Source organism: Lithobates pipiens, unplaced genomic scaffold (assembly GCF_037356315.1).
Source record: "Lithobates pipiens isolate NorthernLeopardFrog02 unplaced genomic scaffold, aLitPip1_a1.2 Scaffold_8, whole genome shotgun sequence".
In the NCBI taxonomy this organism is placed as follows: domain Eukaryota; kingdom Metazoa; phylum Chordata; class Amphibia; order Anura; family Ranidae; genus Lithobates; species Lithobates pipiens.
In genome coordinates, this window is record NW_027507903.1 from 6328233 (window position 1) to 6352688 (window position 24456).

A 24456-nucleotide genomic window follows, 5' to 3' on the forward strand; every position below is an offset into this window, starting at 1 on the left:
TTTAATTTTCTGGGTGGTTGGGAGCCAGTGTAGGGATTGGCGGAGAGGGTTGGCAGACACTGAGCGGTTGGTAAGGTGGATAAGTCTGGCAGCAGCATTCATGATAGACTGAAGAGGGGAGGAACCTATGGAGAGGCAGGCCAATGAGAAGGGAGTTGCAATAGTCAAGGTGAGAGATAACAAGGGAGTGAATGAGGAGCTTGGTGGTTTCATTTGTTAAAAAGGGGCAAATTTTAGAGATGTTACAGTGGTGAATTCTAAAAACTTTTGACAACGATTGGACTTGGGATGAAATGACAAGTCAGAGTCTAGGATTACACCTAGTACCCTGGAGTGAGGGGGGACGACTGATGGTTGCATTGTTTATTTTGATGGAAAAGTCACGGAGGGGGGCATATTAATAGCTCAGTTTTAGAGAGATTTCAGGAAGTGGTGCGACGTCCATGCTGATATGTCATTTAGTAAGTTAGTAATGCGTTGGAAAAAAAAAAAAAGTAATGCGAGAAGAGACAGAAGGAGTGAGGTGAGGAGTAGACAGATTTGGGTGTCATCTGCATATAAGTGGTATTGGAAGTCGTGGGCAGTTATCAAGTGACCAAGAGGGAGGAGGTGTAGATAGAGAAGATAAGGGGTCCAAGAACAGATTGTTGTAGGTAACAACACAGAAAACCAATGTCCTTCGATTCTCCAACACAGAAAACCAATGTCCTTCGATTCTCCAACACAGAAAACCAATGTCCTTCGATTCTCCAACACAGAAAACCAATGTCCTTCGATTCTCCAATACAGAAAACCAATGCCCTTCAATTCTCCAACACAAAAAAACAATGTCCCTCCATTCTCCAACACAGAAAACCAATGTCCTTTGAGTCTCTAACACAGAAAACCAATGTCCTTCCATTCTCCAATACAGAAAACCAATGCCCTTCCATTCTCCAACACAAAAAAACAATGTCCTTCCATTCTCCAACACACAAAACCAATGTCCTTCCATTCTCCAACACAGAAAACCAATGCCGTTCCATTCTCCAATACAGAAAACCAATGTGCTTCTATTCTCCAACACAGAAAACCAATGCCCTTCCATTCTCCAATACAGAAAACCAATGTGCTTCTATTCTCCAACACAGAAAACCAATGTCCTTCCATTCTCCAGCACAGAAAACCAATGTCCTTCCATTCTCCAGCACAGAAAACCAATGTCCTTCCATTCTCTAGCACAGAAAACCATTGTCCTTCCATTCTCCAGCACAGAAAACCAATGTCCTTCCATTCTCTAGCACAGAAAACCATTGTGCTTCCATTCTCCAGCACAGAAAACCAATGTGCTTCTATTCTCCAACACAGAAAACCAATGCCCTTCCATTCTCCAATACAGAAAACCAATGTGCTTCTATTCTCCAACACAGAAAACCAATGTCCTTCCATTCTCCAGCACAGAAAACCAATGTCCTTCCATTCTCCAGCACAGAAAACCAATGTCCTTCAATTCTCTAGCACAGAAAACCATTGTCCTTCCATTCTCCAGCACAGAAAACCAATGTGATTCTATTCTCCAACACAGAAAACCAATGCCCTTCCATTCTCCAATACAGAAAACCAATGTGCTTCCATTCTCTAACATAGAAGAAAACCAATGTCCTTCCATTCTCCAACAAAGAAAACCAATGTCCTTCCATTCTCCAACATTCCCATTATAATGAATACAAATAAGGCAATGGAAATCCACTGCAAGAATGTAGCAGTCTGCATGCGTCCACAGTCATGATATGTAAGAAACTCAGTTGACCATCAATAGGCTACTAAAGCCTTTTTCTCTAATCTATCCATGGCAGACACACAGGGGTTGATTTACTAAAGGCACATAGACCGTTCATTTTGCAAGGGACGTTGCAATTGACAAAGGGGATTTTCCTCAGAGCTTAGTGAATGCGGTAAAATTTCACTTTGAAAAGAATACCCAATCACATTCAAAGAAAACATAAAAACAGCATTTTTCTTGAACACGATTGAATGGTGGAAGTCAGCAGATCTTTGCATGATTCACTAATCTGTGGGGTAAAATGTCCTTACAAAGTGAACAGTCCATTTGCCTTTACAGAGTAAGACTTGATTCCCACCAATGCATTTTTAGTGCTTTTTGCATGTTGTAGATCTGCTTTATGCCCCATACACACGGTCGGAAATTCCGACGGAAAAAGTCAGATTGGATTACCGTATGTTGTTGGAAAATCCGATCGTGTGTGGGCTCTAGCGGACTTTTTCTGTCGGAATTTCCTACGGAAAAAGTTTGAGAGCTGGATCTAAAAAAACTGCGCACCAGTTTTAGTAAGACCCCTTTCACACTGCCAACGTTTTTCAGGCGCTACAGCGCTAAAAACAGCGCCTGTATAGCGCCTGAAAAAAGCCGAGGGCTTTCACACTGGAGCGGTGCACTGGCAGTGCATCAGAAAAAGTCCTGCCAGCAGCTTCTTTGGAGTGAGTTAACTCCTCCATCGCTGCTCCCCATTGAAATCAATGGGGGAGCACTGCGATGGCGCCACTTTACCGCCGACGCCCCCCGTGGCTTGGTGTGAAATGACTGTAAGACCCCTTTCACACTGAGGCAGTTTTTAGGGGTTTTAGCGCTAGAAATAGCACCTGTAAAGTGCTTGAAAATTGCCTACCATTCTCTGTAATGGGTGCTTTCACATCCAGGCGGTGCGCTTGCAGGATGATAGAAAAGGTCCTGCAAGCAGCATCTTTGGGGCAGTTTGGGAGCGCTGTATACATTGCTCCCAAAACGCCCCTGCCCATTGCAATGAATGGATGGCGCTTCTCGAAGTGCCTGAAAAGCGCCTTGGAAGCGCCGCAACATGGGAGTTTTAAACCCCTTCTTTCACTAGCTTAAACAGCAGTAAAGCGTTGTTAAAACGAGCAGCGATTTACCGCTAACAGCCGGCGCTTTCAGTGTGAAATCAGCCTGTATTTCCTCGTGGGGTTGATTTCCTAAAGGCAAGTAGACTGTTCACTTTTCAAGGGACTTTTACCCCACAGCATAGTGAATCGTGCAAAGATCTGCTGACCTCCATCATCCAATCATTTGCAAGCAAAAATGCTGTTTTCCTCGCATGCGATTTGGTAGTCTTTGCAAAGTGAATTTTTCCCACATTCACTAAGCTGTGAGGAAAATCCCCTTTGTCAATTACAACTTCCATTGCAAAATAAACAGCCAATTTGCCTTTAGTAAATGTCCTAGCTCTTAAAGAAGACCTTCAGTTCCTCTCTGTACCGGGCCCGGCTCCCCATTATGGCCATTAAAGATGTGCCAAGGGGCTCTGTCCAGCCTTCGGGTTCCTATCAGAGCCCTCTGGCACATATGTGCATGCACAGCTGATTTCCTGCACATGCGCAAAGACGGTGCAGTTTTGGGTGCTCCCTGATAACCATCTTTGCGCATGCATGAGAAATCCCATACAGGTGCAGATGGTCGGGGAAACTCATACGTGTGCAGCATGTCCTGCAGGGCTCCTTTGGGACCTGACGTTCGGTAGCACATCTGTGCATGCACAGGGCAGCACAGGAAAAAATATGTAACTATTGCCTAGGCGAGAAATGAGAAAAATCAGCACAAATCACCATTGAAAAAAAAAAAAACAGTTATGTCCAGCTGGTAGTAGAGGGGAGGAGGCAAACGTGACCTCAACTTCTGGGTGAAGATCCGCTCTAAGGTAACCGAGAATGTAAGAGAAACAAAGGCAATTATAAGGGATCAATGAAGTGTGGGTGTAGACAGGGCCGGGACAAGGGGGGGTGGTATGATATGAGGTGGGGGGGGGCACCACAAGGAAATTGGGGGGAGGGGATTTGTGTTGGAAGGGGAATTTGGGGGGCCACAGGTGGTAAGAATTGTTCTAGGAGGGGACATTTTGGGAGGAGTGCTCGGAGTGGTGATGGGGGGGGGGGGGTTGTATTGAGAGGAGGGATGGGGGAAGAGGATTTGTGTAAAAAAAAAAAAAGGTAATATTATGGCGGGGATTTGTGCTAGTAGGGGCAATTTTTTTTTGAAGGGGGATTTGTGCTAGTAGGAAAGTTTGGGGGGGGCATTTGTGCTAAAAGAAGAAATTTGGGTGGGGGGGGATATTTGTACTAAGATGGAGGATTGGGGAGGGAAGTTGTGCTGGGAGGAGGGATTTGGAGTGGGGGGGGGTAAATAATTTGTGCTCGGAGGGGAAATTTGAGGGGTAGAAAATTTGTGCTAGGAAGGGGGAATTCTTTTTCCTTGGGGGGGGGGGTTGTGCTGGAAGGAAGCATATTTTTTTTGGGGGGAGAGGGGATTTTTGCTGACACATAATGCTCATACATCTTTTGGGGAGGAAATTGCAATGTGGCATGTTCATCCTGGGCTTTAGATGACCTTGTCCCGGCACTGGCTGTAGAATCGAGGAGATACCGGGTTTGGGTCAGTGAGGGGGGTTTACATCTTGTAGAGTCACCTCATTGTGCCCCTGAAAAGTATGAAATCCATCGGTCCTGGATTAGAGTTCCATCCTTTATGCTGGGTGTTACCTTTCAACAATGAAATTTGCTTATTTTTACCATCCCATGTGCTATTGGCCATCAAACAAGTCTGGTGGGCTTCATGCTTGCAAACTGTGAACCTGAATATAGCATAAAAGGTTCTTTTGCCTTATCAACTACTGTATCCACTGACTAATATTAGCCCGGTACAGAGATATACTGACAAGGGTGCAACATAGAAAGATGCGTGGTTCTCATGGGTGGTTGGGCCCAGATTATGGTTGTCCATGGCACAGCTCCTAGCACCCTGCATGTACAAAAACATAACATTTCCTGAAGGTGTTAGCAGCGACCAGGCTCGCGCACTCCTGCACGAACTTGAACGTCGCTCAGCAACCTGTGATTTCTTACCGTTGGGGTCCATGCTGCACAGATAAGACGTGGCGAGGCCTTGATGTGGCGTGCTACCCTTCATGGTCGGAGGCATCTCTGCCATCTGCTTTGCATAAACCTGCGGGACACAACATCAAAAAATGTAGGTGTGTCTTGTTGGTAATACATTATTGATAATTGCTAAAAAAAATAAAAAAAAAAAACTGTAGAAATGGGATTGACCGATGTACAGTAATTACACATGGTTTTCTGTTAACGATCGCTAAGAATTGGAAATGCAAAATAGAAAAGTATTCTCCAAGATCGCATCATAACACATCATGACTTCACATCATAATTTACTAACAGATCTATCAGTCTGGATGTCACACCACTTCCGCAAACTCAATCTATCCAAAACCGAACTTATACGTTTTCCTCCCCCCATGTGAGCCCTCCCCTGATCTCTCTATCTAAATATCAGCCTGTCCCCGCATGCCAAGGTTCTAGGTGTAGTCCTGGACTCGGAACTCTCCTTTAAGCCCCCACGTCCTATCACTGTCCAAAACTTGCCACCTCAACCTCCTTAACATCTCCAAAATACGCCCCTTTCTAACCAATGACACAACAAAGCTCTTAATTCACTCCCCGGTCATTCTCTTGCCACGACTACTGCAACTCCCTAATCATTGGTTTACCTCTACATAGTCTACCCACCCCCCCCCTTTCAATCCATCACGAATGCCGCTGCCAGACTCATCCACCTTACCAATCGCTCAGTGTCTGCTACTCCTCTCTGTCAATCCCTCCACTGGCTCCCGCTCAACCCAACAAATGAAATTCAAAATACTAACAACAACTTACAAAGCCATCCACAATTTCGCCCCCGGCTATATCACTAGCCTAGTCTCAAAATACCGACCTACTCGTTCCCTTCATTCCTCCCAAGACCTCCCGCTCTCTAGCTTCCTCGTCACCTCCTCCAAAATTCGCCTCCAGGACTTTTCCAGAGCCTCTCCCATTCTATGGAACTCCTTACCCCAACCTGTCCAATTATCTCCTACTCTATTAGCTTTTAGACGATCCCTGAAAACCCTCCTCTTCAGAAAAGCCTACCCCACCCACACCTAACAACTGTACTTTTATTTTCTCCATCAGTTCATCCCCCCACAGTTATTACCTTATGTTGCACTTGACCCTCCTTTCTAGATTGTAAGTTCTAATGAGAGGACCCTCTGATCCCTCCTGTATTGATTTGTATTGTAACTGTACTATCCGCCATTGTGTTGTAAAGCGCAAACTGTTGGCGCTATATAAATCCTGTATAATAATAATAATAATATCAAAGGATTGGACAGACCTGTGGACTTCACTTTAAAAAAACATTCAAGTTTTGGCATTGGCGGCTGCTCCATCAGGGGCGCAGGGGCGCCACTCCCCTAATCCATGCGCCCGGCCCCTAATCTACATGCAGGGCGCCGGACGCGGGGATTTTAATGGGATTTTTTTTTTTTGTGAAGCACATGATTAAAGTCTGAGGATCTAATTGGCTTAAAAAAGAGTGGGCCCAGGGCACGGTGCTAGCCCACCCAGTTGTGTGACATTAGCGAATTAATATTCGCTAATGTCTACCTGCTTCTCCTCCCAGACAATCAGGATGTTGGGCCTGAGACCCGATTGGCCAAGGAGTCTTAGGACTCCCGGTCAATCAGGTCTCAGGACCCACTTCCTGTTCGGCCGTAAGGAGAAGCAATGGCAGGTTGGAGCGAGGAGCAGCATCAGCCTCCCAAGGCCTCGGGCCTCCCAAGACTGATTGCCGCCTTACTGGCTCTGTAGAGCTGCTCGGGAGAGAAGAGCTAAAGTGGACGTGTGGAGAGATTGCCCTGATTGCAGATGGGAGGATGAGCGTGGAGCAGTGTGTGTTCCGAGGTCATCCTGTGCACTGGGGGGGGGGGGGGAGGTGGCGGTTTATGCGAGTGAGGGGGCAGGTTTTTTTGCCGCACCCCTCCAAAATATTGAGTTCCAGCCTCCACTGAGTTTGGGAAAAGTTTTTGATAATAGTTACATAGTTAATCTGGCCAAAGTCCATCCAGTTCAACCATCAACCAATAATACGAGGGCTCTGATGAAAGTAATGCGTCAGCGGGCATGACTTTTTTAATAACTTACATAGGTTGTTCAAATTTCACATGTTGGTAGAGTAACTCTTCCTCTTTAGTAGCTCTTTTTTCTTTTTCATTAGAGGTAAATAATGGATTCCAAGCAGAAGCAATCTGCAGTCGTTGAGTTCTTGATGGAGGGGTGCAGGCTTTCTGACATCCACAGAAGGCTACAGAATGTTTACAGAGATGACACCATTGAGAAGAGTCACCAATGAAAAGACATTGCTCTTGTCCATGGTGTCATCTCTGTAAATATTCTGTAGCCTCCTGGGGATGTCGGACAGCCTGCATCTTTCCTTTGTCAAGAACTCTATAACAGCACGTTGCTTCTGCTTGGAAAGAAGAAGGAAGAAGAAGAAAGAAGAAGAAAGGAGAAGAAGAAGGAAGCAGGAAGAAAGAAAGAAGGAAGAAGAAGACGGAAGAACAAGGAAGAAGGTAGAAGGAAGAAGAAAGAAGAAGGAAAAAGAAAGAAGAAGAAGACAAAGGAGAAGAAGAAAGAAGAAGGAAGAAAAAAGAAGAAGAAGAAAGATGAAGGAAGAATAAAGAAGAAGAAGAAAGATGGAAGAAGAAGGAAGAAGAAGAAGAAAGAAGAAGATGGAAGAAGAAGGAAGAAGAAATAATAAGAAGAAGAAGAAAGAAGAAGGAAGACGAAGGAAGAAGAAAGGAGAAGAAAAAGGTAGAACGAAGAAAGAAGAAGACGGAAAGAAGAAGGATAAAAAATGAAGAAGAAGGAAGAAGAAGAAAGAAAGAAGAACTATACAAGAAGAGACATTTTTTATAATTTAATATAATATCATATAATATACAAGTAATGTAACTCAATAATATCATGTAATATATACAATATAACTCAAGATCGCTAGGCCTAGGTCTAACAAATAGGGGTCTTTAAAAAAAAATCTGCAGAACTTTCTTTAAGGATTCTCAGTTTTTTCCCCATTTGGATCCATATAGAAAAATGAAAGAAAGCTGTGGGAATTTTAATAAATAGATCCTTATGTAAAGCAGATTCAGGAAATGAAGGATAGGCACTGCTGTAGAGATGAACCCCATGCTGAATTGTAGTGACATTAATATACTATTCCAAAAAAAAAGGCAATATAATATTATAATGATAAAATTTTGTTCAATATATAATATCCATGGAACACAGTTAAAATAAACATGGAAAATAAATTGCTACAAAATGCACACATGGTGCTACACTTTTACTCTGTCCTATCCACCTTGCTTGGATAGTCCGATTCTGGCTAAAAAGAATGGGTGTCTTCCCTGAATAAATGGTATAAATAAAAATGATTAAATTATAAAAAATATAATATAAATAATATAATATAAATATATTACAAAAAATATAATACAACTTTATAAAGCTAAATAATAATATAAATATATTATAAAAATACATAATATAGATATATTATAAAAAAATATATAATACAACATTATAAAAAATGTAATAAAAAATACAAATATATAATAAAATTATAGTTCAAAATTATAAAAATAAATATATGAATTTTAAAACAATATTTAAAATAAATGCCCCCCCCCCACACCCCAAACTCAGTTTAAAGACCCGGTGTTTTGCTCATGAAAGGCTCGTACTGGACTCTTCAAGCTTGTTGAGGCACATACATTCGATAAATGATCAGCCAGATGCCTTTCTTTAAGATCTGTAAATAATAAGATCTTAAAGAGGACAAGCATTTTATGATATATAATTATCCGTGCTTCAGATAAAATTGCCCACATTAGAAAAAGGGCCAATATACGCAGTCTCTTCAAAGGGCTGCCCCTAGCACGCTGCAGCCTCTGAGCATGAAAGGACTTTCTCTAATCAGGATAATTAACTCTATGGTAATGTGCTTAGATGGAGCCTTACAGGTGTTCCCAATCTATGGGGGGAAATCGGGGAAACACAAAGAAAGATTAAACTCCTGGGGTTCAGCCCGTGTATCGCTAAGGTAAATGTTATGGCCTATAATTATGTGCTCTTCACAACGTAGCAATTTTTTTTTTGATAGCAACAGCACAAAAAAAAAAAAAAAAAAAACATTATCGGATAAAAGCAGTAATTATTAATAAATTAGTAAAATTACATGCTTAAAAACGAAATGTTTGAAAATAAAATGTATCAATTCGAAAGCCACGCACTGTGATGAATACAAAATTTGTATGTAAATTAGAGTTTTTGTGTTTTAAAATTGTTATTATAGTACAAAAGCAAGGGTTATGGAAGCCTTGCTCACGTGAGTAGCCTTTTATCCTGACAATCACTTTTCTGTACTATGGTGCTGATTTATGAAGGTAAAGCAGAGGCATTGCCTGTGGCGCTTAGAATCCATGTTTTTTTTTTTTTTTTTTGCAGTGCCGGTTAGCAATGGTAGGGTAAAATCTCAATTAATATGGTCAATAGCCATGCTGTAGGTTTGCTCCAGTTTTCATTAATCAGCACCTTCTGTCCCATCTAAAAAAACATCTAAATATCAGCAATAATCCACTTGGGCTGCTGAAATGTTGACACACGGGTATTCAAGCAACACTCAGCAATTTAAAGCCATAAATAACCATAACATTGTTTTCGGAGAATGCGCTGCACCCTAGTGGTAGGTTAAAAATAATGATGACAGGTGCGCGCTAGCAGAAATAAGATTTAGAAATATGAATGTCGCCGCGTACAGCCCCTTTATCTCATAGGACAGGTATGATAAAAACAGGCAGAGTTCGAGATGCAACATCTATTGCTACCGGAATATATAAACAGCCAGCTAAAATGTCCTAAGGGACCGTTTGGGCAAGACAGCTGCTTCTTGACCTCGTATGTTCAGAGAAAATGTTGATTGACAGATCTGATAAAGTAATTGCGAGCGAGCGTGATAGCTATTCACACAGAGAGAGAATGAGATTTTATGTGTGCGCTTATTAATTTGGACATGAAATCAATGCTCTAAAACACGGTTATTAAGATAGTTTTGGTGGGTCTCATCTGCGAAATATGAATGTGGCATGTCATTAGCGTGGAACGAGCAGTGATAAAGCCTGCCACTGATACTCTTATACCACGCAAGACACCAAATATATATCTGAAAGGCTTCAAATGTGAAGACTGATGTCCCACTTCTTCTGAAATGAATGTGACTGACAAAGCAATTATAAAAATGTTCTGTAACGGGTACGATCAGTTACTTCACCATTGATTTATATAACTGTATTAGATAATTACAACAGATTCTAAGACTTTTTTTTTATATTAATTAACTCTAACCTAACTGTAGAAAAAAATATATACATACACACACATATATATATATATATATATATATATATATATATATATATATTTTTTTTTTTTTTTTTTTTGTATATTAATATATACATATATATTTTTTTTGTATATTTATATATATATATTTTTTTTACACAGTTAATTTAGAGTTAATAAATATAAAAAAAAAGTCTTAGAATCTGTTTTAATTATCTAATACAGTTATATAAATCACTGATGAAGTAACTGATCGTACCCATTACAGGACATTTTTATAATTGCTTTGTCGGTCACATGAATTTCAGAAGAAGTGGGACATCAGTCTTCACATTTGAAGCTTTTCAAATATATATTTGATGTCTTGTGTCGTATAAGTATGTGTACCAGTGGAAATATCAAAATTATATATATATATATATATATATAATATATTTTAAGTGCTGCAGAAATTGAGAAATTGTCTATTGTCTGTAATATTAATAATAACGATATATATATATATATATATATATATATATATATATATATATATTGTTATTATTATTACAGACAATTTCTGCAGCACTTAAAATATTTATAAAAAATATAATATATATATATTGATATTTTTATCAAAATTATCTATCTATATATATATATATATATATATATATATATAGTTATATTGTTATTATTATTATTACAGACAATTTCTGCACCAAAAAAAAACAAAAATATATATATATATATATATATATATAATTTTTTTTTGGTGCAGAAATTGTCTGTAATAATAATAATAACAATATAACTATAACTATAACTATATATATATATATATATATTTGCTTTTTTTATGATGATTTTTTTATGATGATGATTATTATTATTATTACAGACAATTTCTTCATACTGTTTTATAATATATAGGAAGTGATTATTACTTATTTTACTTTAAAAGGGGCAGCTTCACTGGTTTAAATGTATAGCTATAATCAAGTGCCTTTATTTATATTAAAAAATAAACTGAAAAAAATAAAAAATATATATTGTTTTTATTATAATTATTATTATTATTATTATTACAGACAATTTTGTCAGCACTAAAGAAAAATATTTTTTAGTGTGATAGCGCCTTGCTTTACCGTTTCATCATTTATATATATGAAGTGATTATAATTTATTTGAAGTTAAACCCCCCAGCTTCACTGGTTTCAATTTACAGTTACATACAGGTGCCTTTATTTATGTAAAAAAATATATATATATATATATAAAATAAATAAACGGAAGCATAGTAGACACAGTTTACTATGCTTCAGTTATGAATGAACACAGCGAGTGTGTTCACTGTGTTCATTTAGAAAAGTAAAGGGCCAATAAATCACATATTGACTGGCCCTTTCCTCCACTCTCCATCTGAAACGGCAGCATCTGAGGGAATAGGAGGGAAGCCAGCAGCACTGGGGGGGGGGGGGGAGCAACATGGGGGGATGTCTGGGCAGTAGGGGGAGTCAGCACTGCACACAGTGATTAAAGTGTGCAGGCACCTGGCACCCCCCCCCCCCCCTGCACGCCTATGGCTCTGGATGACCTTGCCCCCGCACTGATAGTAATGGACAGTATGGACCAGACCAAACATCTTTGCTAGTTTAGTAAAATGGAGAAAAGGAAAGGTGAGTAAAAACTGAGCAGCCAATCAGAATTGTGGTTTATTCTTTCCATAAAATGAAACCTCATTGGTTGCTACTTACAACAACTCAAATTTGTTCTCATTTTCTTTTTTTTTACAGTTTTTTTATTAGTTGTCTGTATGCCCCTCTGTGTATATATGTATACGTCTGTATATATGTGTATATGTATACGTCTGTATATATGTGTATATGTGTACATCTGTATATATGGATAAATGTGTATATGTATATGTCTGTATATATGTGTATATGGGTACATCTGTATATATGTGTATATTTATATGTGTACGTCTCTATATATGTGTATATGTATACATCGGTATATATGTGTATATGCATACGTTGGTATATATGTGTATATGGGTATGTCTGTATATATGTGTATATGTGTATGGGTACATCTGTATATATGTGTATGGGTACATCTGTATATATGTGTATATGTATATGGGTACATCTGTATATATATGTATATGTATATGGGTACATCTGTATATATGTGTATATGGGTGCATCTGTATATATGTGTATCAGTGTACGTAGTAGAATGGCAGCTATTTTCTATGTAATGATACAGTAAAGGGGAATAATGACCAGAGACGGCTCCTGTCGTCTATATCTGAAAGCCCCATTGTAGGAGTGCGGGTTCCAGTGACAGTTGATCTTCTCTCTTCTGTATCTCAGTGTATTGTTCAATGACAGCTGGTTACCAGAGTCACATATACCCCATGGTCTGTATCTGAATGCCCCCCATAGAGGTGTAGTGCACAATGCCAGCTTCCTGTGTCTCATCATACAGAACTAAAGCCCAGAGAAAGTTCCAGTCTTCTCTGTCTAGATGTATGTTGTAGTATGATCTGGATCCCAGTGTCCCCCCATACATAGCCCAGTCTACTCTATCTAGGTGAATGGGGTTGTGACAGTTGATGTTTAGTATCTTCATATAACGTACTGACACTTGGATCCAACTGGGTTGATGATCTAGACCTAGAGGGTGGAGACCGCTCATTTAGCGAAGGGAAAGTTCACCAATCACGGTCTAGCAAAAATTTCATTGCATGTCACCGCTAAGTGAACATCTTTAACTTGTTTAGTAAATCAATCCTAGTGTTCCATTTGCAGCAATGACAGTTGGTTTCAGGGTCTCACAAGATGCAGGAACAGTTAGTTGCAGCATTTCAGATGGTGGAGTTTCATTGAGATCCAGCGTCACACGTGGTGCAGTGACAGCTGGATCCAGTGTATCGCCTTGTGCAACCAGAACTGGATAGAGTGGCTCAACTGGTAAAAGTGACAGTTGGATCCAGTGTCTTAGTTAGTGCACTGACAGTTAGATTCTGTATGTCCCCTGGTGCAGTGACAGTTGGATCCAGTGTCTCTCGGGTGGTACAGTAATAATTGAATCCAGTGTCTGATATACACACAGTTGGACCCAGTGTCTGATGGTGCAGTGAAGGTTGGATCCAGTATCTCACCTGCTGGCAGAGACAATTCGTCTCAGGTAGTGGCAGTGCCATAGAGTGAGAGTTGTCTCAGGTAGTGGCAGTGCCATTAAGTGACAGTTGTCTCGGGTAGTGGCAGTGCCATAGAGTGACGGTTGTCTCAGGTAGTGGCAGTGCCATAGAGTGACAGTTGTCTCAGGTAGTGGCAGTGCCATTAAATGACAGTTGTCTCAGGTAGTGGCAGTGCCATAGAGTGACAGTTGTCTCAGGTAGCGGCAGTGCCATATAGTGACAGTTGTCTCAGGTAGTGGCAGTGCCATAGAGTGAGAGTTGTCTCAGGTAGTGGCAGTGCCATATAGTGACAGTTGTCTCAGGTAGTGGCAGTGTTTCAGGTTGTGCAGTGAGAAGTAGTGGCAATGTCATATAGTGACAGTTTTCTCAGGTAGTGGCAGTGTCATATAATGGCAATATCATATAGAGTCAGTGTCTCAGCTGCAGTGTCATCTAATGGCAGTTGTCTCAGGCCAAGGCAGTGTCGTATAATAATAGCAGTTGTCTCAGGTAGTGGCAGTGTCATATAGTGGCAGTTGTCTAAGGTAGTGGCAGTGTCACATAGTTGCAGTTGTCTCAGATAGTGGCAGTGCCATTTAATAGCACTTGTCTCAGATAGTGCCAGCGCTATATAATGGCAGTTGTCTAAGGTGCTGGCAGTGTCACATAGTGGCAGTTGTCTCAGATAGTGGCAGTGTCATATAAGGGCAGTTGTTTCAGATAGTAGCAGTTGTCTCAGGCAGTGGTAATATAACATAGCAACAGTTATCTCAGATAGTGGATGTGTCATATAGTGGCAGTTGTCTCAGATAGTGGCACTGTCATATAATGGCAGTTGTCTCAGAAAGTAGCAGTTGTCTCAAGTAGTAGCAGTGTCATATGTTGGCAGTTGTCTCAGATAGTAGCAGCTGTCTCAGATAGTGGCAGTCTTATAGTGGCAGTTGTCTCAGATAGTGGCAGTGTCATATAATGGCAGTTGTTTCAGAAAGTGGCAGTTGTCCCAGCCCAGGTAGTAGCAGTGTCCTATAGTGGCAGCTTTCTCAGATAGTGGCAGTTGTCTCCAGTAGTAGCAGTGTCATATAGTGGTAGGTGTCTCAGTAGCAGTTGTCTCAGGGTGTGGTAGTGTCATATAGTGGCAGGTGTCTCAGAAAGTGGCAGTTGTCTCAGGCTGTGCTAGTGTCATATAGTGGCAGATGTCTCAGATAGTGGCAGTTGTCTCAGGCTGTGGCAGTGTCATATAATGGCAGTTTTCTCAGTGGAAGTATCACATAGTGACAGTTGTCTCAGTGGCAGTGTCATATAATGACAGATGTCTTAGTGGCAGTGTCATAATGGCAGTTGTCAGGCAGTGTCATATAATGGCAGTTGTCTCAGATAGTATCAGTTGTCTCAGGCTGTGGCAGTGTCACATAGTGACGGTTGTCTCAGTGGCAGTGTCATATAATGGCAGTTGTCTCAGATAGTATCAGTTTTCTCAGGCTGTGGCAGTGTCAATAGTGACAGTTGTCTCAGTGGCAGTGTCATATAATGGCAGTTGTCTCAGGCTGTGGCAGTGTCACATAATGACAGTTGTCTCAGTGGCAGTGTCATATAATGGCAGTTGTCAGGCAGTGTCATATAATGGCAGTTGTCTCAGGCTGTGGCAGTGTCACATAATGACAGTTGTCTCAGTGGCAGTGTCATATAATGGCAGTTGTCAGGCAGTGTCATATAATGGCAGTTGTCTCAGGCTGTGGCAGTGTCACATAATGACAGTTGTCTCAGTGGCAGTGTCATATAATGGCAGTTGTCTCAGTGTCATATAATGGCAGTTGTCTCACCTCATAGGTTGTTGTGCTGTTCGGACTCCCCCTGGGGCTCGGCTCCCTCCTGTCCTCGGTGTCTCTGGCCGGGGATGAAGTGGTGGACCGGGGTGTGGGTTGGCTGGCTCTCTCGTCCTCAGGGAAGCGTCCGGACTCCACATCTACCTCCTCCGCGGTGTCTGGCCCCGGAGAGGCGGAGCGATAGCTGGAGGTGTCGCTCAGCAGGTCGGGGGAGGAGTATCCGGTGGGCCGGGCCGCCCCATACAGTTTGGCCAGACTCTCCGCCGCTTTCACCACCGGCCTGAACGCTGAGATGTAGCGGAGCTTCCTTGGGGTGAGCGGCTCTCCGGACCGGGCTTCATCCCCTGATCTCTCCTCCTCCCGGGAGGGCTCGTCCACCGCCTCCCCGCCCCCTTCCGACTCCTCTGCCTCCGCGGAGCTCTTGGCGCCGGCAGGTGGCTGCTGGGTAAGTCCCGGATAGGGCGGTACTGGCAGTGCCCCAGCCGCCGGCCAGAAGACCGGGAAGTGCGGGTAGACCGAGTCCTTGGAGGCCGGAGCGGCCGGCCAGAAGACCCCGGGCAGGGCCTTGTCGGGCAGACCGTCATCCTTTTTGGCGCACAGGCTGAAGGCGGGGAAGCCGTACGGCGGGGGCGGGAAGAGAGGCGGGGTCATCTTGTGCAACACCCCGGAGAAGCCTTTGCTGGGGACAGGGATGAGAGGGAAGCTGCGGGCCGCCTGTTCCTCCTCCCCCGCGGAGACTCTCAGGGATTTGGCAGGGGGTGGAGGCGGAGGGGCCAATTCCAGGTGTTGTCGGCTGGAGCCTCCTCCTCCTCCGCTGCTGGACGGGGACGAGAAGGCTCTCTTGCGGGTCCCCCCGTTGAACATGGCCTTGACGTCCTCCCAGGAATGGGCCAGATCGTCGGAGGCGGTGCCATCGCTTAGGCGGAGGTGGCGCCTCCAGCTGTTGAAGTTGGCAGCGTCGGGCTGGGTGTACTTGGAGTCGGAGGTGCGGTGGGAGTGGAAGATGAACTTGTTGGGGGAGAAGTAGAGGCCGCAGTAGCCGCACTTGATGCACTTGGCCCGGGAGCTGTTGTACCGGGCCGGGATGAAGCTCCCCCGGCAGCCCCAGGCGCACTCGTGGACCACATCGAAGGCGAAGTTCTCGGGCAGCTTAGGCGGCCGGTGCTCCCCCAGGAACGACTTGCACAGACGCTCCGCCTCCCGCTTAGTGATCATTCCGCAGCGGCGGGACGAGATGGGCATTGCCCCCGCGCGGCGCAGGATCTCCAGCTGCACCGGGGTGCACTGCACGCAGGTGATGCCCAGGGCCACCCTCCGGTTGTGGATCTCGTTGTAGCTGTAGCTCTTCAGCAGTGTGTTGGAGATCTGGGCCAGGCAAAGGCGCTCCTGGCCGTCTATCACCAGGGACACGATGGGCACCCCGTAAAGGCATGCCTCCCCCACCTGGTTGGGCTTCATGGTCCCCGAGAAGGTCTGAGTGTCCTGCTTGCTGGTGGGTGGAGAGCTGGGGTCCCTCTGGGCGCTGATCCCCTCCATTTTTTCTTCTCTGGAAGAGAAAATAAGACACTGAGATCACTATGCGAGATACTTGGACTTGTTATATTTATTGCACATGGGGCAACTATTCCCCCTCTAGAAGAAATCACTATGCAAAATACATGGACTTGTTATATTTATTGCACATGGGGCAACTATTCCCCCTCTAGAACAGATCACAATGCAGTGAGATACATTGATGATGCAAAACTTTACCCCAAGCATACAGATCAGGATTATTATATTTATTCCACATGGGGCAATTATTTCCCTTCTTAAGAGATCACACTGGAAAATCCTTTGCCAATCACATGGAGCACAAGGGCCAAAACTGTTATATTTACAGCACATGTTGCAAATATTTCCCACTCTAGAAGAGAGTGCAATGGAAAGAAGTACATGGACTTGTTATATTTAATGCACATGGGGCAAATATTTCCCCTCTAGAAGAGATCAAAATGGAATGAGATATGGAAGAGAGTGAAATGGAAGGGAAGAGAGTGCAATGGAATGAGGTACATGGACTTGTTATATTTACTGCACATGGGGCAAACTCTCCCCCCCCCCCCCAGAAGAGATCGCAGTGCAGTGAGATTCATAGACTTGTTATATTTAAGGCACATGGGGCAAATATTCCCCCTCTAGAAGAGATCAAAATGGAATGAGATATGGAAGAGAGTGCAATGGAATGAGGTACATGGACTTGTTATATTTAATGCACATAGGGCAAATCCCCCCCCCAGGAGAGATCGCAGTGCAGTGAAATTCATAGATTTGTTATATTTAAGGCACATGGAGCAAATATTCCCCCTCTAGAAGAGATCAAAATGGAATGAGATACATGGACTTGTTATATTTAATGCACATGGGGCAAATATGCCCCCTCTAGGAGTGATCACAATGGAATGGGGTACATGGACTTGTTATATTTAATGCAAATGGGGCAAATATCCCTCCTCTAGGAGAGATCACAATGCAATGAGGTACATGGACTTGTTATATTTAATGCACTTGAGGCAAATATTTCCCCTCTAGAAGAGATCAAAATGGAATGAGATATATGGACTTGTTATATTTATTAAATATTTCCAGAGATCACAATGCAAAACTTTATTGATAACATATGCAGACAATAATCAGGATAGCTATTATCATATTTTATGCACATGGTGCAAATATTTCCCCTCTAGAAGAGATCACAGTGAAATGAGATACATGGATTTGTTATATTTAATGCACATTGGTCAAATATTTCCCCTCTAGAGGAGCTCACAGTGCAATGAGATACATGGACAATGCAAAGCTTAATCAGGGCTATTTTATATTATAGGGGTATATTTTTTCATATCTATATTTTGAAATGTTATTTTTTTTTATCTGCAGACAGCATATTAATAGCATCTACTCCTGAGGAAGCCACCTAAGTTCATGAAACGCGTCGAGAATTGGGATAGACTTGATTTTGCCATCGAGAATTGTGAAGAATGCATATCTGTGTGTGAATTTTGGAGCTCTAACTATAGCAGAACAGTCAGCCTATTTCATTTAGGCATGTTTTGAATACATTGTTTTATTGCAATATCATTTAACTTTTAATTATACTGTTGCCTGCGTTGTCCCTTATTTAAAGTCCCATTGTAATTTGAATTATTTGAGCATATGACTATACAGGATGGAGGTACATCAGCTCAAGCACTGGATCAAGTTATAGTATTATCTTTGTATTATTATATTTACTGTACATGGGGCAATTATTTCCCTTCTAAAGCTGGACATACATTATGCAATATTCATATTCACTTTCCTTTAGATTTACCTTCAACTATGTAGTGCAAGGGCCTGCCTGATTGCATACAAATTAAGGGTTTAAGTGTGACCTCATATTATATGGTTTTGGGATCTACAGGGAAAACTGTATAATGTATGACAAGCCCAAGGAATCACACTGCAAAACTCCTCTTAACCAATCACATGGAGCACAAGGGGCAGGATTGTTCTACTTACTGCACATGGGGCAAATATTTCCCCTCTAGAAGAGATTTTAATGCAAGGACAATACAAAACTTTACACATTGGTCAGGAGTGTTGTATTTATTGCTCATAGGGGCAATTTCCCCTGTGGAGGAGATCACCCTGCAAAACTTTATTGATCACATAGAAGACAATCAATATTGTTATTATATTTTCTGCACATGGAGGCAAATATTGCCCCTTGATCACAGTGCAAAACTGTGCCCCAATCATATAGAACACAATGATCAGGAGTGTTATATTTACTGAACATGGGGCAATTATTTCCAGATGAGATCACAATTCAAAACTCTACCCTCATCCCATAGAAGACAATGATCCGGATTGTTGTTATATTTACTACACGTGGGCAATGATTGCCCCTGTAAGAGATCACACTTGTAAACTGTACCTCAATCATATAGAACACAATGATCAGGAATATTATTTTATATTTTATTTTATAATATTATTATATATTTATTGTACATGGAGCAAATATTTCTCCTCTAGGAGATCACAATGCAAAACTGCATGATCACAAAGAGCACAAGGGTCTGGTTTTGCATCATACTGCCCATGGGGCAATTATTGGGAAATATATGGTAGAGAGCTGCGAAGGTGCCATCATCCCAATATAAATAGAACAAGAGAATACCTTTTAATGGGAAGGGACTTCATAGGCACATCAGACAGAACAACTTCGGAGACAAAAAATGTATAAAAAAAACTATATATTTTATTGTACATTAAGATAAAAGTGCAAAAAAATAAAAAAGCAAAGAATATATAGCTTATACACATATCTGATGACAGTACAAAGATGTGGCTACCAAAATCCTTGACCAAATACTGAATGTGAGATGAAGCATCCAACACGTTTCGAAAGTGTAGGTTTACTGTCTTCTTCAGGGATGAGGGGCAATTATTCTTCTTCTAAAAGAGACCACACTGGAAAACGTTACCCCCCCCCCCCCCCCCCATTCACATAAAACACAATAGTTGTATTAATAATTGCCCCATGAGCAGTAAATAATAATGATCAGAGTATTTATATTCACTGCGCAGGGCAAATACTTCCTCTCTATATAGAGGAGATCCCACTGAAAAACTTTCAGCCCCCCCCCCCCCCCATCACATAAAGAACAATGTTAGGGATAGTTATATTTATAATTGCCCCATGTGCAGTAAATATAATAATGATCAGAGTATTTATATTTAGGGGGGGGGGTATTATTGTATATTTATAATTGCCCCATGTGCAGTAACTATTATGCCCTGTACGCACCTTCGGACATTCCGACCACAAAATCTGTCTGATTTTTTTCTGATGGATTTTGGCCGAAACTTGTGAGGTGTGTCAAACATGTAGGTTGGGACTATAAATGGGCCAGCTAGCCAATAGCTTTCCTCTCTTAGTTTATTCTGAGCATGGGTGGCATTTTGCCCATCAGAATTGTCTACACAGGATCGGAGTTTATGCTATCGGATTTTGTTGTTAGAAAATTTTAGATCCTGCCCTCAAACTTTGTGCGTTGGAAAATCCAACTGAAAAAGTCCGATGGAGCCCACACACAGTCAGATTTTCCGACCACGTGATCCAATCGCACATTTTCCCATCGGAAAATCCGACCGTGTGTACAGGGCATAACAATGAGCAGAATATTGATATTTATTGCCCAGGGGGTAAATATTGCCCCTTTAGAAGAAATCACATAAAGTGATCTTTATAGAGTGCAATGATTAGGATTATCATATTTATATAAATATGGGAATATTTTGAAGAGATCACCTTGCAATGGGACACACAGACGTTGGAAGACTTTGCACTAACCAATCAAAAATCGGGATATTTATTATTTACTCCAAATGAGGCAAATATTTCTCCCCTGGAAGAGACCACACTGGAAAAATTACCACTGTACAATTTCCTTAGATCTACCAGGATCTAGATCTACCAAGAAGTATACAGTGCAAGGGCCTGCCTGATTGGACGAGGTGTATGTAATGTGTGAACTGAAAACTCGACCCCATTTTATATATATAGATCCATATCTATCTATCTATCTATAGAGATCCATATCTATCTATCTATCTATAGAGATCCATATCTATCTATCTATCTATAGAGATCCATATCTATCTATCTATCTATCTATCTATCTATCTATCTATCTATCTATCTATCTATCTATATATATACATATATACATAGACAGATAGATAGATAGATAGATAGATAGATAGATAGATAGATAGATAGATAGATAGATAGATAGATAGATAGATAGATAGATATCTGTATATATATATATATATATATATAGATAGATAGATAGATAGATAGATAGATAGATAGATAGATAGATAGATAGATAGATAGATAGATATTTTTTTTACTGCAAATGGGGGAATATTTCTCCTCCCATAAGTGAGCACATTGCAATTGAATACACAGTACACACTTTTACCCCAATCACAGAGAACACACACTGTGCAACGATCAGCATTGTTCTAATTAGGGGAAATATTAATAAGAGATAACATCGGAAAACTCTACACCGATCACACAATGATCAGGATTGTTATATCCATTACTGTAAAAGGGGGAATTATTTATTCTCTGCAGATCTGCACCGAGATGCAGACACTGGACTCCTTCACTCTGTACAATAATCAAGACTATTATATTTACTGTAATTGGGGAAATATCTCACATTGGGGAAACTCTACACCAATCACATAGAACACACACTGTACAACGATCAGGGTTGTTTTATTCGTTTGTGAATAGGTAATTATTTATCCTCTGGAGGAGATCACACTGTACAACAATCAGGATACTTATTTACTGCAATTGGCACAATTATGTTTCCTTTGGAAGAGAGAACACACACTGAAATCACATTGCACTAATACACAGGCATGGGGCTCCTCCACCCAATACACAATGATTAGAGTAGTTGTATTCATACAATAAACAATTATATGGAAGAGAGATCACACTACACAGACACTGTGCTTCCTCACCCCAATACTGTACAATGATCAGAATGGTTTCTATTTATTTATTACAAGAGGGATAAATATTTAAGAGAGATCACACTACACACACACACAACACTGGGCTCTTCGCCCCAATCTCATAGAATGCAACCATGCTATTTATCTTTATTTATTTCAATTGCATGGGACAAACATTTCCCCTCTGAAGAGATCACATAGGGACACACTGAGATCCCACTGACCTAATACCCAGACACTGGGGAACTCCACCAGTCTCATGGAATACACACTGTACAATAATCAGGATATTATCTATACGGTTCCTGGAATATAACTCTGGAATAGACAACCCACTGAGACCATACACTGCACTAAATACACAGACATTGATATCCTTCCCCCAATACTGTACAATGACCAGGATAGACCTATATATATATATATAATATATATATATATATATATATATATATATATATATATATATATATATATATATATATATATATATATATATATATATACATACATATATATAATTCTACAGTGATCATACTCAGCTTACTGAACTGATATTTCTGCAATAGGATACATTGACACTGGAAAACTTCCCTAATCACATAGAAGACACACTGTACAATAATCAAAATATCCGAATATTATCTGAGAGAGAGACATTGACACTGGAATCTTTCACCCGAATCATATATCTATAAAACATACAATAGCCACGGAAAGAAAAAGAATAAAAAAAAAAAATATATATATATATATATATATATATATATATATATATATATATATATATATATATATATATATATATATATATATATATATATATATATATATATATATATATATATATGTGTGACTGCAGCTAGTACAAATGTTTCTCAAATTCAAATACGAATTAATTTAATCTGCTAATTTCTGGATTTGTGTCTACTGTATATACTTTGTCAAAGGGAAAACAAACAAACAAAAAAAAATCATCCTGGAGTGTTGCGTTTTATTTTAAGGTCATGTACTAATCATTTTTCGAAGAATACTAAATATAATTTATAGAAAGGACTATAGATACAGTTATTAAATATATTTGTCTCAGTTTCAGGAAATTATCTAATTTTAATGGCCAGTGGCTTGACTTTGGCCAAGGCATTTAATTATTTTGTTAAAAAAAAAAAAAAAAATGCGCGTATTTATCATAGTGTTTTATTGCCTTTTTATTTTTATTTTATTTTTTTACCAAAATAATTAAACGCCTTGGCCAAAGTCAAACAACTGGCCAAAAAAAAAAAAAAAAAGATTGCGCATATTTATCATAGTGTTTTATTGCCTTTTTATTTATTTATATTTTTTTACTTTTTTAATATATATATATATATATATTTATATATTTACCCGTTGATTTGTTTGACAGCCCGCAGCAGCCTATTTTTTAAGTCGTGACCTGATTCTGTGTCCCCAAGTTTCCAACCCTCCAATTTCCTATAACCCTTTTTTTTTTATGATTGAAAATGCTTTTTATCTTTTTGATTTCCTCCCTACAATCAATTCTGTTCTATTGTCGCACTTTCTGAGTTATTTATTCCCAAACGGTTCCCCCCTGCTCCAAAAAAACAGCCCCTACCATATATTCTGTTCTATGTGCACCCTGCATACTTAGATCTGCCCTGTGTTAGGTCTATATGTCAGTGGTTATGTTTTATTTTTCTCTATTTTTATTCTGGAGATCATATGGCTGCTGCCCCAATACCAATTTTCTGGATTTAGAAGCCCATTAAATGCCCCCCAGTGCAGTTGTGCGGCTCTCTCCAATGCCCAGAACATCCAGGGTTGGAGATAAATAAATTATGAGTCAAAGTAGTAAAGAAATGTTTAAAAAATGAACCGAGTACTTATGGTGCACCAGAGACTGCCACAAATATACAAACACAGTGAATCAAAAGCGAACAATAAAATGTGTGTAAAACATCCGGGCACCGAATCCGCAATCTGATCATAAAAAAGGAGGAAATAAACATTGTAAATAGAAACTAAAAACAATTTTCTTTTATCTGTACAGTAATCTGCTTATTATAAAAAACACAAAAAACAAAAATACAATTAAAGCTATATGCAGATAATATATATTTGTTTTAATTATGTTATAATATAAATAATCTGGTAAAAAAAAATAATAATAATAAAACACAAAGAAAAATAAATAAATAAAATAAAGCTATGTAGACAATGTATCTTTGTTTTTTTGTTTGTTTTTATTTATTTTATCTGTACAGTAATCTGCTTAAAAAATAAAATAGAATAAAATAAAATAAAGCTATATTGTGACAATGTATCTATGCTTTATTTCGTTTAAGTAAATATTTGATATCTTCTCAATTCTAAAAGTATAGCTTTACAATAGTTACACAAATAAATCTAAATATTATATAATACAAATTTAGGGTTATGCTTATTTTATGGCATTTGGATTTAATTTGGTCTGATTTTTTATTTTTTTTTAAACCGATTGTTAATCTTAGAAAATTAAAAGTAACAATTTTCTCTTCTGATAGTGTTTTAGATTATAATTATGAAGTCTACTGAGGAAATGATAAGATACATCCT

The 24456-nt window shown here is 40.1% G+C and overlaps 1 protein-coding gene and 1 long non-coding RNA gene across 3 annotated transcripts in view; one reads left to right on the forward strand and one right to left on the reverse strand.

Moving 5' to 3' along the window:
- Positions 1–18428, forward strand: part of LOC143963681 (uncharacterized) — a 162359-nt gene extending 143931 nt beyond the window's left edge. Inside the window, exon 2 of the long non-coding RNA XR_013271021.1 lies at positions 18211–18428. This is a non-coding gene — a long non-coding RNA (uncharacterized LOC143963681). The remainder of the gene's footprint in view (positions 1–18210) is intronic.
- The window catches only part of SKOR1 (SKI family transcriptional corepressor 1), a 78696-nt gene that overhangs the window by 49097 nt on the left and 5143 nt on the right, over positions 1–24456 (reverse strand). For both annotated transcript variants that reach the window (XM_077473395.1, XM_077473394.1), the window contains exons 2-3: positions 15289–16837; positions 4912–5011 (exon numbers count right to left, since the gene is read on the reverse strand). In XM_077473395.1, the coding sequence (XP_077329521.1) occupies positions 4912–5011; positions 15289–16827 (1639 nt within the window). In that variant the 5' untranslated portion in view covers positions 16828–16837. The remainder of the gene's footprint in view (positions 1–4911; positions 5012–15288; positions 16838–24456) is intronic.